The sequence below is a fragment of the Seriola aureovittata genome, chromosome 4 (genome assembly GCF_021018895.1).
Source record: "Seriola aureovittata isolate HTS-2021-v1 ecotype China chromosome 4, ASM2101889v1, whole genome shotgun sequence".
Lineage (NCBI taxonomy): Eukaryota > Metazoa > Chordata > Actinopteri > Carangiformes > Carangidae > Seriola > Seriola aureovittata.
This window is the reverse complement of record NC_079367.1, coordinates 1,498,588-1,512,762: the sequence shown is the minus strand read 5'-3', so window position 1 is coordinate 1,512,762 and position 14,175 is coordinate 1,498,588. Positions and strand designations below refer to the sequence as shown.

The following is a 14,175-nucleotide window of genomic DNA, read 5'->3' as shown; positions in this document are numbered from 1 at the left end:
ACGGTTGTAAGGCCACTGTCAGCTGCTAAGGTTCTTCAGTATCTGAGACGTCCACTTCTTAAAGTGAGCGACTGAGGTAACGTTAGACTGACCTGCATGAAATGACATAGGGCTCTGTAGTGACTGATACTGACTGCTGATTAAGGCTTTTATTTTGAAAAATCATTTCCTAAATCATTATGCGAAGCACAAATTAATGTAAGATGTTTAAATTGTACAATAATAAAAGAGTGTAGCTGTAGCTCAGACAGACGTTGTAGTGAACGTGTTTGTATTGGAGGCTGTTGACATGAAGAGAATCACTGTGTTATCTATATGGTTTATATACAGATCATGTAGCAGAGGAAATGTTCCACTAATGTGATTGTAAAGATGAGACCTCAGTGTGTCTCACTGCTTCAGTGCCTTTGTACAGTGTACATTACATGAAATAAATATTTTCTAAACAAGCACTCTTTCACTGTTACCACGGTGACCGCAGAGATGTGTCCAGCTGATGCAGCAGTGCTGCTCCCTGCTGGTGAAAGGCTGCACTGCATGTCATCATTAATGTGTCATTAATGATTATTGATTATTGCCTTTTAGTGATCAGTTAATAGGCCCAACCGATTTTATGATTTACCATCATTTATAAGATGCTTTTCACTTTTTCACTTTTACTGTCAGGGTGACCAAAACACACACACATCAGGATTATCACACACACACACACACACACACACACACACACACACACACACACACACACACACACACACACACACACACACACACACACACACACACACACACACACACACACACACACACACACACTGCCACCAGCTCAAACAGGAGAACACACACTGTCAGACACCACCATCAGTTTACCTGAGAGAAACTACAGGATGTAACATTAATGTTTTCTTATACTGTCTGTCATTTGTTGTATAATTCAGATTTCAAATTAAATTGAATATTGAGATGGACATAAAAAAAATACAAATGAATTATTGAATGGGATTGGGAGAGTGACCCCCCTGATTAAGACTTGGCCCGATGGTAGCTAGTTTCTAACTTTAGCCTGAAGTGAAACAGTAACACTGACGCTCTGTGCTGAGTTCACTACAAAGGGTTGTTATGGCCTCTGTGTGAGTTCTTGAGCGATGGTCACAGACCTTGACCTTTGACCTTTGGCCACCAAATTCAAATCAGTTCATCCTTGTGTCAAAGTGAATATTTGTACCAAAGTTGAAGAGTTTTCCCTCCAGGTGTACTGAGATATGACATTCACCTGAATGAGGCCTGAAAACATAAAGCTTTAATCTGATCTGTGAATTCATTTATTCAATCCTTTGTTGTGACACCTGGCTCACAGCCTGCAGCTCAGGTGAGTCACTGTACCGGTTCACCATCTGATGAACTGCTGACCCATCACCACCTCTGACCTGATGCATGCTGGGACAGGCTGAGAACATGACCAGGTTAGAGAGTGAAGTGTGATTAATGCTCCTTCATTAAGAATTCATAATTATAATCTGTATTAACGAGGTGGATTCTGTATTTTTGAATGTCATTTTATTTCATTCTTTAATTCAATCAGTTCAAACGTTTCCATAACAACAGGGAGTAAAACAACACGATATCTTTACAAGTGCCCAAAAATATATCTCACTGACCTTTTTTGTATTTGGCAACTTATAATCTCTGCTAAAACAATATAGACTATTTTATTCATGAAAAAATACATTGTCCATTTCCTCAACAGAGACACTCTGTGATACGTACAGTAGTTTCTTTTACATGCTACAACTTAAAAACACTATTACAGGTGAAGTAAAGGAGCAGACACATGAACACTCAACAATAACAGTGCTCAGGTCAGAGTCTGTCAGCTGATCCAGGACCTGGACCTGATCATGCCTGTATTATTCTTCTTTCATTTGATCATGTTACACATGAATATCCTCAGCTTCATATGACTGACTCCGTTCATTTGTATGTGAACAGCTGACACACTCTGACACAAGCAGGATCAGGATCAGAATCACACTGATCTGTCTGTGGCTCCTTCTACAGTTCAGTTACATCTGACAACAGACTGTGACTGAGTATGACTGAGACTGAGTCTGACTGTGAGTCTGACTGAGACTGAGTCTGACTGTGACTGAGTCCGACTGAGACTGAGTCCGACTGAGACTGAGTCCGACTGTGACTGAGTCCGACTGTGACTGAGTCCGACTGTGACTGAGTCCGACTGTGACTGAGTCTGACTGTGACTGAGCATGACTGAGACTGAGTCTGACTGACTGTGAGTCTGACTGAGATTCAGTCCAATTGTGACTGTGAGTCTGACTGAGACTGAGTCTGACTGTGACTGAGTATGACTGAGACTGAGTCTGACTGTGACTGTGAGTCTGACTGTGACTGAGTCTGACTGACACAGTTTGACTGAGACCGAGTCTGACTGTGACTGAGTCCAACTGAGACTGAGTCTGACTGACTGTGAGTCTGACTGTGACTGAGTCTGACTGTGACAGACTGTCAGGTTAAACAAGTTTATCTTAAAGAAATACTTAAACATTTTCAAAAAACATGTGCTGCAGTCAGGACATGGTTAGTCTAGCTTAGCATACAGACACCTGTTCAAACACCTGTAAAGATGCATGTGACACGTTCACACCTATAAACACCTTTAAACACACAGATGTAGAAGCATCGGTTTGTGTTCGGGTCAGATACAACAACGATTCATCCACAGCGCAGAGAGACAGAGAGGTTGATCAGACTTTAGGTCAGTGTGCAAGTGTTTTAACTGTTTCATCTGCACACAAACAAGATACAAAGAAGAGTGTGAGGGCGCTTCACAGGGGCTGGGGGCTGTTTCCCTGCTTCCTGTCTTAATGCTAAGCTAGGCTAACTAAATCCTGAGTGCAGATCTGAACTCAAGTCAGACATGAGACTGAGTCCAGCCGTGTTGTCATGGCTGGTAATAAACATATTTCCAAAAATGTTGAACTGTTCCTTTAAAAGTTGAGCTGTAGTGGGGTTGTCGTACGCTTTACACTGTTCATGACAGCCAATCCCAGTCTGAGCTGGTGACTGTCAATCATCAGAGTCACAGTCAGTAGTCTCCATCTGCCACCAACAAATGTGAAGTTAACACTTATTATTATTATTATTATTATTATTATCATTGTTATTATCATTGTTATCATCATACTGTAGTTACAGTTATTTACACTATGATCTATCACTACACTGTTGCAGGTTGTAGATGTAATAGGAGGAAACAAGGTCATGTGTCACATGACCTTCAAACTTGACAACATGAACAGGTTCAGACATGTTGGAGACACACACACACACACACACACACACACACACACACACACACACACACACACACACACACACACACACTGAACATGTGATGATCTGGATCACGGTTCTGGATGAATGAGTCTCCTCAGCTGTCATCTATGTTATAAAGTGTCAGAGACACTGGTAAAAGTGTGAGTGTCCTGTGACTCTGACGCTGCAGGTCTGGACTCTGGTCTGGACTGTGGAGGGTCAGGAGCAGAAGGTGGACTGCAGCTGCTTGAAGGCAGCCTGCCTCTGCTTCTTCTCCACATCCTGTCTCTTTCGTTCTTCCTTCTCCTCTCGGATCTCAGCCTCAAACTTGCTGCCGACTGACAGAGCCTGAACCTGGGAACACAGAGATCAAACATCACATAAAAAGCTCAGGAGGAGCAGGATGGAGGAGCATCGGGACCTGGGTCTGGGTCTGGACCCGGACCTGGAAAGATCCACATCATCAAAGGTCTCTTCAGAATAATGTCCCCCTGTCTGTGGGAATGATGTGGTGAATAAGTGACCATGACCCCCCCCCCACAGACTGTGATCATACCTTGGCTTCAAAGAAGTCCTTGGCCCCCATCACCCCCTCCGTGGAGACATTGATCTCTGACAGTCGGGCCAGAGCCATCAGACCACTCTCCTCCTGCAGCTCTCCAGCTGCTGCTCTACGGAATATCAACAGGAACTGCAGGGAGAGAGTCACACGTCCATGTGTTCATGAGTTCATGTCACCTCAGTCTGCCCTTCATCACTCTTCATCATCATCATCATCCAGACACAGAACGGAGCGAGTTCCCTCCTCTACTCTCGTCTCAGGAGGAAGAAGAGGAGGACTAGACTAAACTAAACTCAGTGACTCCTTCATCATGACCTTCTGTACAAATGTGTGTGTGTGTGTGTGTGTGAGAGAGTGTGTGTGTGAGTATGTGTGTGTGTGTGTGTGTGTGTGTGTGTGTGTGTGTGTGTGTGTGTGTGTGTGGGTCTCACCTCTCTGAAGCTCAGTTTTCCATCAAAGTCTTCGTCCACCTCTCGGATCATGTTCTTGAGGCCCAGGTGAGTCTGAGGAGCTCCCAGCTTCTCCATCATCAGCTTCAGCTCCATCAGATCGATGAAACCGTCTCTCCCAGTGTCGTACCTGTAAACCACAAACAGGTCTTTAGCTCCTCCTCCTCCTGTCTGTGTCACAGCTGTAGGGGGCGGAGCCAGTTAGGGCGCACGTGACTGAGATTCCAGCTGCAGACAGCTGTTATCACCAACGGCAACGCCACTGTCTGATAGGAGGAGTATTTATAGAAGCTTTCAGCTGTTCTGTGTGTGTTTGTGTGTGTGTGTGTGTGTGTGTGTGTGTGTGTGTGTTTGTGTGTGTGTGTGTATAATACATAGTGAAGTATTAAGCTGCTAGGAAACACTAATCTGTTCAGGCAATAAACCACGGGCATTGTTTGTTTCTAGATCCTCCCTGTGTTCTCTGTTGACAACCATCATCATCATCATCATCATCATCATCATCATCATCATCATCATCATCATCATCATCATCACACTGAAACCCTGCCAGGACTGAGATTCTGGAGAATCCTTAAAAACCTGATGTGTATTACAGCTGTTATGAAGAACAGACCTAGGCTGGTCCAACTGGTACTGAGTCTGTGGATCAGAACTGGCATGTTGGATCAGGGACATCCAGACTAAAGATCCCAGGACCTGACTGAGGGACTAGAAATGTTTTATAGTCTGGTCCAGAGAGCCGTTTGAAACTCAGCACAAGGTCTGTGATGAACACATGAACCTTATGATAACATGAACATTATGAACACATGACGTGATAATACAACACAAATATTAATAAATGAACAGATCAGCTGATGTTAAAGGAAACATGGAGGTTTATATGAACCACACACACACACACACACACACGCATGCACACACACACACACACCCACAGTGTGTGACAACTGCACTAACAGCTGGTCATCAGCATCACTGATCATCAAATGACTGCTTGTAGATTTAACTACAAACATTTAGGTTTCACTAACTAACTTTAATCAGTAGTCTCCATTGATTAGCATCATGAACGTGGACTAGACATCCAGACGAGGGGGGGTTTCCTGGTCCAGCATTCCAGTCCCAGGAATACAAAGGCCCCTGTGGTCCGGTTTGGCTCGTTGTGGGAGCACAGGAATGTCACAGGCACGTTGGGGCTGGGTGTCCATTACAATCCACCATAGTCACCACAGTCACTACAGTCCACTACAGTCACTTCAGTCACTACAGTCCACTACAGTCACTACAGTCACCACGGTCACCACGGTCACTACAGTCACCACAGTCACCACAGTCACTACAGTCCACTACAGTCACTTCAGTCACTACAGTCCACTACAGTCACTACAGTCACTTCAGTCACTACAGTCCACTACAGTCACTACAGTCACTACAGTCACTATAGTCCACTACAGTCACTACAGTCACCACGGTCACCACGGTCACTACAGTCACCACAGTCACCATAGTCACTATAGTCATTACAGTCACCACAGTCACTACAGTCCACTACAGTCACTACAGTCCACCACAGCCACTAATGTCACTATAGTCCACTACAGTCACTACAGTCACCACGGTCACCACGGTCACTACAGTCACCACAGTCACCATAGTCACTATAGTCATTACAGTCACCACGGTCACCACAGTCACCACAGTCCACCACAGTCACTACAGTCCACTACAGTCACTATTGTCACTCAGTCCACTACAGTCCGCCACAGTCACTATTGTCACTACAGTCCACCACAGCCACTATTGTCACTACAGTCCACGACAGTCACTACAGTCCACCAGTCACTATTGTCACTCAGTCCACCACAGTCACTACAGTCCACCACAGTCGCTACAGTCCACCACAGTCCACCACAGTCACTACAGTCCACCACAGTCACTACAGTCCACCACAGTCCCTACAGTCACTATAGTCACCACAGTCACTACAGTCCACTAGAGTCACTACAGTCACCACAGTCACTATTGTCACTCAGTCCACCACAGTCACCACAGTCACTACAGTCCACTACAGTCACTATAGTCACTACAGTCATTACAGTCACTATAATCACTACAGTCACCACAGTCACTAAGTCCACCACAGTCACTACAGTCCGCTACAGTCACCACAGTCACTACAGTCCACCACAGTCACTACAGTCCACTACAGTCACTACAGTCACTATTGTCACTCAGTCCACCACAGTCACTACAGTCCACCACAGTCACCACAGTCACTACAGTCCACCAGTCACTATTGTCACTCAGTCCACCACAGTCACTACAGTCCACCACAGTCATTACAGTCACTACAGTCCACCACAGTCACTATTGTCACTCAGTCCACCACAGTCACTACAGTCCACCACAGTCACCACAGTCCACCATAGTCACTACAGTCCACCGCAGTCACCACAGTCCACTATAGTCATTACAGTAACCACAGTCACTATAGTCCACCACAGTCACTATTGTCACTCAGTCCACTACAGTCCACCAGTCACCACAGTCCACTATAGTCATTACAGTAACCACAGTTACTATAGTCCACCAGTCACTATTGCCACTCAGTCCAACACAGTCACTATTGTCACAGTCCACCACAGTCACTACAGTCCACCACAGTCACTATTGTCACTCAGTCCACCACAGTCACTATTGTCATAGTCCACCACAGTCACTACAGTCCACCACAGTCACTATTGTCACTACAGTCCACCATAGTCACCACAGTCACTACAGTCCACCACAGTCACTACAGTCCACCACAGTCAATATTGTCACTACAGTCCACCAGTCACCACAGTCAATATTGTCACAGTCCACCACAGTCCACTATAGTCACTACAGTCCACTATAGTCATTACAGTAACCACAGTCACTATAGTCCACCACAGTCACTATTGTCACTCAGTCCACCAGTCACCACAGTCCACCATAGTCACTACAGTCCACTATAGTCATTACAGTAACCACAGTTACTATAGTCCACCACAGTCACTACAGTCCCCCACAGTCACTATTGCCACTCAGTCCACCACAGTCACTATTGTCATAGTCCACTACAGTCACTATTGTCATAGTCCACCACAGTCACCACAGTCACTACAGTCCACCACAGTCACTATTGTCACTACAGTCCACCAGTCACCACAGTCAATATTGTCACAGTCCACCACAGTCACTATTGTCACTCAGTCCACCACAGTCACTACAGTCACTACAGTCCACTATAGTCATTACAGTAACCACAGTCACTAATGTCACTACAGTCCACCACAGTCAATATTGTCACTACAGTCCCCCACAGCCACTATTGTCACTCAGTCCACCACAGTCACTACAGTCACTACAGTCCACAGTCACCACAGTCACCACAGTCCACCAGTCACTACAGTCCACCACAGTCACTATTGTCATAGTCCACTACAGTCCACAGTCACCACAGTCACTATAGTCCACCACAGTCCACCAGTCACACAGTCACTATTGTCACAGTCCACCACAGTCACCACAGTCACCACAGTCACCACAGTCACTACAGTCACCACAGTCACACAGTCACTATTGTCACAGTCCACCAGTCACTACAGTCACTCAGTCACCAGTCACCAGTCACCACAGTCACTACAGTCACTCAGTCACCAGTCACTACAGTCCACAGTCACCACAGTCACTAATGTCACTACAGTCCACCACAGTCCACCATAGTCACTACAGTCACTCAGTCCACTACAGTCCACAGTCACTACAGTCACTCAGTCACCAGTCACCAGTCACTACAGTCCACCACAGTCACTATTGTCACTACAGTCCACACAGTCACTATTGTCACTACAGTCCACCACAGTCACTATTGTCACTACAGTCACTACAGTCACACAGTCACTATTGTCACTACAGTCCACCACAGTCACACAGTCCACCACAGTCACTATTGTCACTACAGTCCACCACAGTCACTATTGTCACTACAGTCTACCACAGTCCACCACAGTCACTATTGTCACTCAGTCCACCACAGTCACTACAGTCACTACAGTCACCACAGTCACTATTGTCACTACAGTCCACCACAGTCACTATTGTCACTACAGTCCACCACAGTCACTATTGTCACTACAGTCCCCCACAGCCACAATTGTCATTACAGTCCACCACAGTCACTATTGTCACTACAGTCCACCACAGTCACTAATGTCACTACAGTCCACCAGTCACCACAGTCAATATTGTCACAGTCCACCACAGTCACTATTGTCACTCAGTCCACCACAGTCACTACAGTCACTCAGTCCACCAGTCACTACAGTCACCACAGTCACTACAGTCCACCACAGTCACTATTGTCACTACAGTCCACCACAGTCACTATTGTCACTCAGTCCACCACAGTCACTACAGTCACTCAGTCCACCAGTCACCACAGTCACCACAGTCACTACAGTCCACCACAGTCACTATTGTCACTACAGTCCACCACAGTCACTATTGTCACTCAGTCCACCACAGTCACTACAGTCACTCAGTCCACCAGTCACCAGTCACTACAGTCACCACAGTCACTACAGTCCACCACAGTCACTATTGTCACTACAGTCCACCACAGTCACTATTGTCACTACAGTCCACCACAGTCACTATTGTCACTCAGTCCACCACAGTCACTACAGTCACTCAGTCCACCAGTCACTACAGTCACCACAGTCACTACAGTCCACCACAGTCACTATTGTCACTCAGTCCACCACAGTCACTACAGTCACTCAGTCACCAGTCACCAGTCACTACAGTCCACCACAGTCACTATTGTCACAGTCCACCACAGTCACTATTGTCACTACAGTCCACCACAGTCACTATTGTCGCTACAGTCTACCACAGTCACTATTGTCACTACAGTCTACCACAGTCCACCAGTCACCACAGTCACTATTGTCACTACAGTCCACCACAGTCACTATTGTCACTACAGTCTACCACAGTCCACCACAGTCACTATTGTCACTCAGTCCACCACAGTCACTACAGTCACCACAGTCCACCACAGTCACTATTGTCACTACAGTCCACCACAGTCACTATTGTCACTACAGTCCACCACAGTCACTATTGTCACTACAGTCCCCCACAGCCACTATTGTCACTACAGTCCACCACAGTCACTATTGTCACTACAGTCCACCACAGTCACTATTGTCACTACAGTCCACCACAGTCACTATTGTCACTACAGTCCCCCAGTCCACCACAGTCACTAGTCCACCACAGTCACTATTGTCACTCAGTCCAACACAGTCACTACAGTCACCACAGTTCACCATAGTCACTACAGTCCACCACATTCACTACAGTCCACCACAGTCACTATTGTCACTCAGTCCACCATAGTCACTACAGTCACTACAATCCACCACAGTCACTACAGTCCACCACAGTCACTACAGTGAACTACAGTCACCACAGTCACTAGAGTCCACTACAGTCACGCACAAGACCCAACAAAAATCCCATCATCATCATTCTTAAATTTTTTTCAGTGAAAATGAAATGCAAAAACGACCATTCCAACTGAAATCGGAATCACAATATCTGCCAAAATAATCCCAATATGATTTCTTTTGCATATCGTGCAGCTCTACTTACAGGTGTTACCTGTCAGCACAGAACAGCTGGCTTTGAACTGCTCATGGATTAAACAAATGCTGACATCAGCTCCACACAGAAAATGACCATCAGTCTCATGAGTCATCGACTGATCCACCTCAGCCTCCTGATCCAGACTGAGTCACTCTGAACCACGTCACCTGCTCCAGTACAGAGGCGGAGTGGGAGGGTTCAAAATACTGTCGAATGACATCACACCAAACCCTGAGGTAAGAGACTGGGCCAGACAAACTGCTGTTTAAATCCACATCTTGTTTCAGTCGAGGTGTGTTGGTGTGGGAGGTGGAGGGAGGTGAACCCTCCATCAGTCTGAACTCCTGGTTAGTTAGAGTCAGAGGTCACTCTCTGATGTAAAACAACATGAAGATGCTTGTCTTCCTCAGAGACCGATCAACATGAACCTGACTCTGGACTCATACAGAAAAAACACTGAACATCCACCTTTCCTCAGACTCCTGCTGCATCACAGTGTGATGCTGAAAACATGAACTGTGCCTTTAAGCCTGGAGCTCTGAGAAGAGGGAAAGTGGGTCAACGGGCGGCGGACGCCCCGTGGGAATGTGGACTGTGTGAATGGGATCAGTGCAGCAAATGAAAGCGAGACCAAAGAGATTTGAGACGTGCAGCGGGATCTCAATCTGGTCCACGTCAAAGACGTTTGGAGGTCAGAGACCAGGACGAGCTGAGACGCAGGAGAACACCATCGACTGTTTGTGAAGGTGGATGTTACTGTGTCGACTCCACAGGGAGAAAACAGTTTGTCACCAAACAGACATCACAGTGAGAACACATCAAATACACATCAGAGAAACGTTGGACAGACTGAGAACGATGCAGCAGTCTCCGGCCAAAGTCTAGACCTGGTCTGTTTGATGAATCCTGCTGCAGAAGGATCTGGTACCTCTGTAGAGAACAGTTCTTTCTTTCTACCTGATAAATCCACTCTTATAGTGACAATCCACCAAGGTGCCAGAACACCTGGAGGTTAAAGGGAGTGTGAAATGGCACTGATCTCCTGAATATTTTGAACCACGCACCTTTAAAACCATGCACCAGTGGGTCCCAATGTTCTCAACCTGCCTGGACCCTGATCATCACACTACTTGACTTCAACTTTATCTTTAATATTGAGCTACTGGACACTTGAATTTCCCCTAGGGGATAAATAAAGTATCTATCTATCTATCTAGATTCTCTCATGACTCCATCTTCCTCATGTCTGTTATTTCAGTTCATGAACTGTCCCCTTAAATGAATACGACATCATGTTCCGTCACGAGGCTCCGCCCACTTCACCTGAAGCTGGAGACATGACGACACAAACTCTGAGTCTCAGGCTGCATCCACTCTAACATCTTTTTCACCTATCAACAACACAGCTGCTAAATCCTGAACTAACTGTTATTCACCCAGCCTTTCCAGACCTGGTCCAGGACCTGGTCCTGGTCCTTCACTTGGAATAAGTTGCTTTGAGTATTTACAGGTTAGTCCTGTGTAGACTCCATCTCTGGACTACAGCCAAGGTCTGTTGTGGTGTGACTGGGGGCGGTCTACATGGACTGACATGGACCACGACAGCTAAGCAGTGGTCATGTGACAGGTAAGAGGTCACATGACCACATTTGAGTCACAGAGGGTGGAAACTGAGTCAGCAGTCACATCCAGAGGGATGTTAGAGCTGCAGTGATAAACCCTCATCACACAGATGGATCCACATCTGAGTCCAGGTGCAGAAACCAGAGGAACTGGTCTACAGTCCAGATCTGAACCCTGGACCCCTGCAGTGAGGGGACCTGGTGGATCTGTTCTGCTGTGGGGGGCAGGGTTTGTCCCTTTAGAGGAAGTGGTCACTGCAGATCAATACAGTTGTTCTGAGTGATCAGCTTTATCCTGATTGGAGGGGTCAGGGGTCACTGAGGGTCTGATGAGTGAATCATAGTCTGTGACCTTCAGTCACCTGATCTCAGACCAGGTGAACTATGGGAGATGTAGGAGCGACGCGTTAGACAGCGCTCTCCTCCGCCGCCGCCATCATCATCATCATCATCATCATCATCATCATCATCACCACCACCACCACCACCACCACCACCACCACAGAGAGAATATGTTCATGATGGATGGTGTTGATCCTCCAGTAGAGTCCAGAGACCTGGTTCTGGAGGATCCAGACCTGAGACTGTGTGATGGTTCTAATCTGTCCCCTGTCTGTATGTGAACCACTGCACTGTCCGGATTCTTTTGGCCGATTGTGGTTGTCAGTATCTAGAGGCCTGGGTGTCTCAGGGTGGTCAGTGGTCTGATCAGGACTGTGATCAGGACTCGGATCAGGACTCTCTGGTGGACTCAACAGCTGACAGTGAGCCGAGCCTCACGTCAGCAGCAGCAGTCTAATCTCATCATGAGCTTCACCGACTCTCTCTCAGCCCCAATCCCCGAGTAAACAGCTCAGACCGCCGCGAAGCTCCGAGTGAACCGAACAAAGAGCTGCAGTCTTACCGCCTGAACATCGCCTCCATGTCCTTGATCTGTTTGCGGGAGAACTCCTTGAACTCCGTGTAGGGGTTGAAGACGCGGGTCGGTCGAGGGGCGGCGTTGCCCTCGTTGATGTCCAGCCTGCGGGTCAGTTTCGCGGACAGCTCGGAGGACGAATCGCCGCAGGCGGCCTCGGGCTCCCGGGGTTGGGGTCTCAGCGAGCCCCCCTCGGCCTCCGGCCTCGACTCTGCCTCCTGCGTAGCGGCGAGCCGCGACTGCAACTTCCGAGCCAGCTCTTCTGATGCCATGCTGCGGGTAGAACGCTGCTCCCTGAGGCTGTGAGGAGGAATGGAGCCTGACAGCCGCTGAGAGGACCACAGTCAAACTGCCTGAGAGCCGCCACTGACACACGACAAAGCTTCCGGTCACTAACCCTTCACAATAAGAGGGTCACTTCTACCTCGCTCACTCTGACTCTCAGATAAAGACAGTCAGGTTTCAGATAGACTGAGTCTGAATTCATCTGTTGTACAAAGCAGTCGGACTGTGGTACAATTAATTATGGGTAAATTAAGACGCTTTTCAAAATAAAATATAAAATGGCCGAACGAGTCACTGTATCCAACCGCTGAGCTCCGTTTACCGTCAGCAGAACACGTTTGTCTGAAGAACGATAGTGTGAATGAAACCATACGAAGAAAAGTCTGATTTGGAAAAAAAATGGCTGCCGTCTGTAAAAGACTCTTTCACTTCTCTTCGTTCTCTCCATAACAAAGTCAGCAAACCACAAATTATCACATATTATGTCATGTTTTCCTGTGTCTTGTTGTTTGGTGCTACTGGTCAGCGAAGGCGTCATTGGTTGTTACCATGGTAACATTGGTCTTGGGCCTGAGTTAGTCTGGAGGTAAGGTGTCTAATGTTTCTGTCTTAAAATGAGTCTTAATTTTAGTGAAACAGTATCAGGCTGATCTATGAACCAGTAACCGATCTCTGTGAAACTGGCTCCAGGTGTTCTCCTGTCTGAGCTGGACCCCTTAGGTTTCTGTAGGAAATCTGTGACCACCTTCATCCTCAGGGTCTCTCTTTATAAATCCTTCTGTAAAACGAGAGGATAAATAAACTGTTGTCTGGATTGACTTTGTCCAGTAGGTGGCAGTACCTCCCTACACAATCACCTTCACTGAACATGACACAGAGTCACAGATAAAAGCACAGGTAGATCAGGCTGCTGCTGCTTCCTCCACGGTCCACAGGTGAGTGTGTCAGCCCTGGGAGACACTGGGACCACCGAAGTGTCTCTGTCTCTTCATGTGGTCCAGACTGACTCCATGATGCTGAGATCAGGACTCTGAAGGGACCAGACCACCTTCTTCTCGTCTCCTCTATAACTCTGTGACTATGAGTTTGACCTCTACACTGTTAACTAATACAATTATTGAGGCGACAATTTTATTCTGAAAATAATCAGGTTTCAGTATCGTGACATCCTGAAAATAACATTTCCGTTTTGGCCATAAAGCCTTCAAAATAAAAGCTATGAAACTAAACTCCATTACATTACACCCACATCGATTAGAAATTAACTAATAATGATTAAAACAGATACACACATGTTTGTTTTGGCATAGGATGTATATTTAC

General features: G+C 46.6%; 1 protein-coding gene across 2 annotated transcripts; it reads right to left on the bottom strand.

Moving 5' to 3' along the window:
* Positions 1-1,535: 1,535 nt before the first annotated feature.
* On the bottom strand, positions 1,536-12,947 carry efhd1 (EF-hand domain family, member D1). 2 transcript variants are annotated; one of them, XM_056373126.1, is made up of 4 exons: positions 12,556-12,947; positions 4,327-4,474; positions 3,890-4,024; positions 1,536-3,687 (listed from the first exon to the last, which is right to left on the bottom strand). In XM_056373126.1, the coding sequence occupies exons 1-4, from the start codon at positions 12,837-12,839 to the stop codon at positions 3,553-3,555; spliced, it is 702 nt and encodes a 233-aa protein (XP_056229101.1). In that variant the 5' UTR covers positions 12,840-12,947; the 3' UTR covers positions 1,536-3,552. The 2 variants fall into 2 exon arrangements, with proteins under 2 accessions (XP_056229101.1, XP_056229102.1); XM_056373127.1 differs by lacking the exon at positions 12,556-12,947 and adding an exon at positions 10,036-10,156.
* Between the last annotated feature and the right edge of the window lie 1,228 nt (positions 12,948-14,175).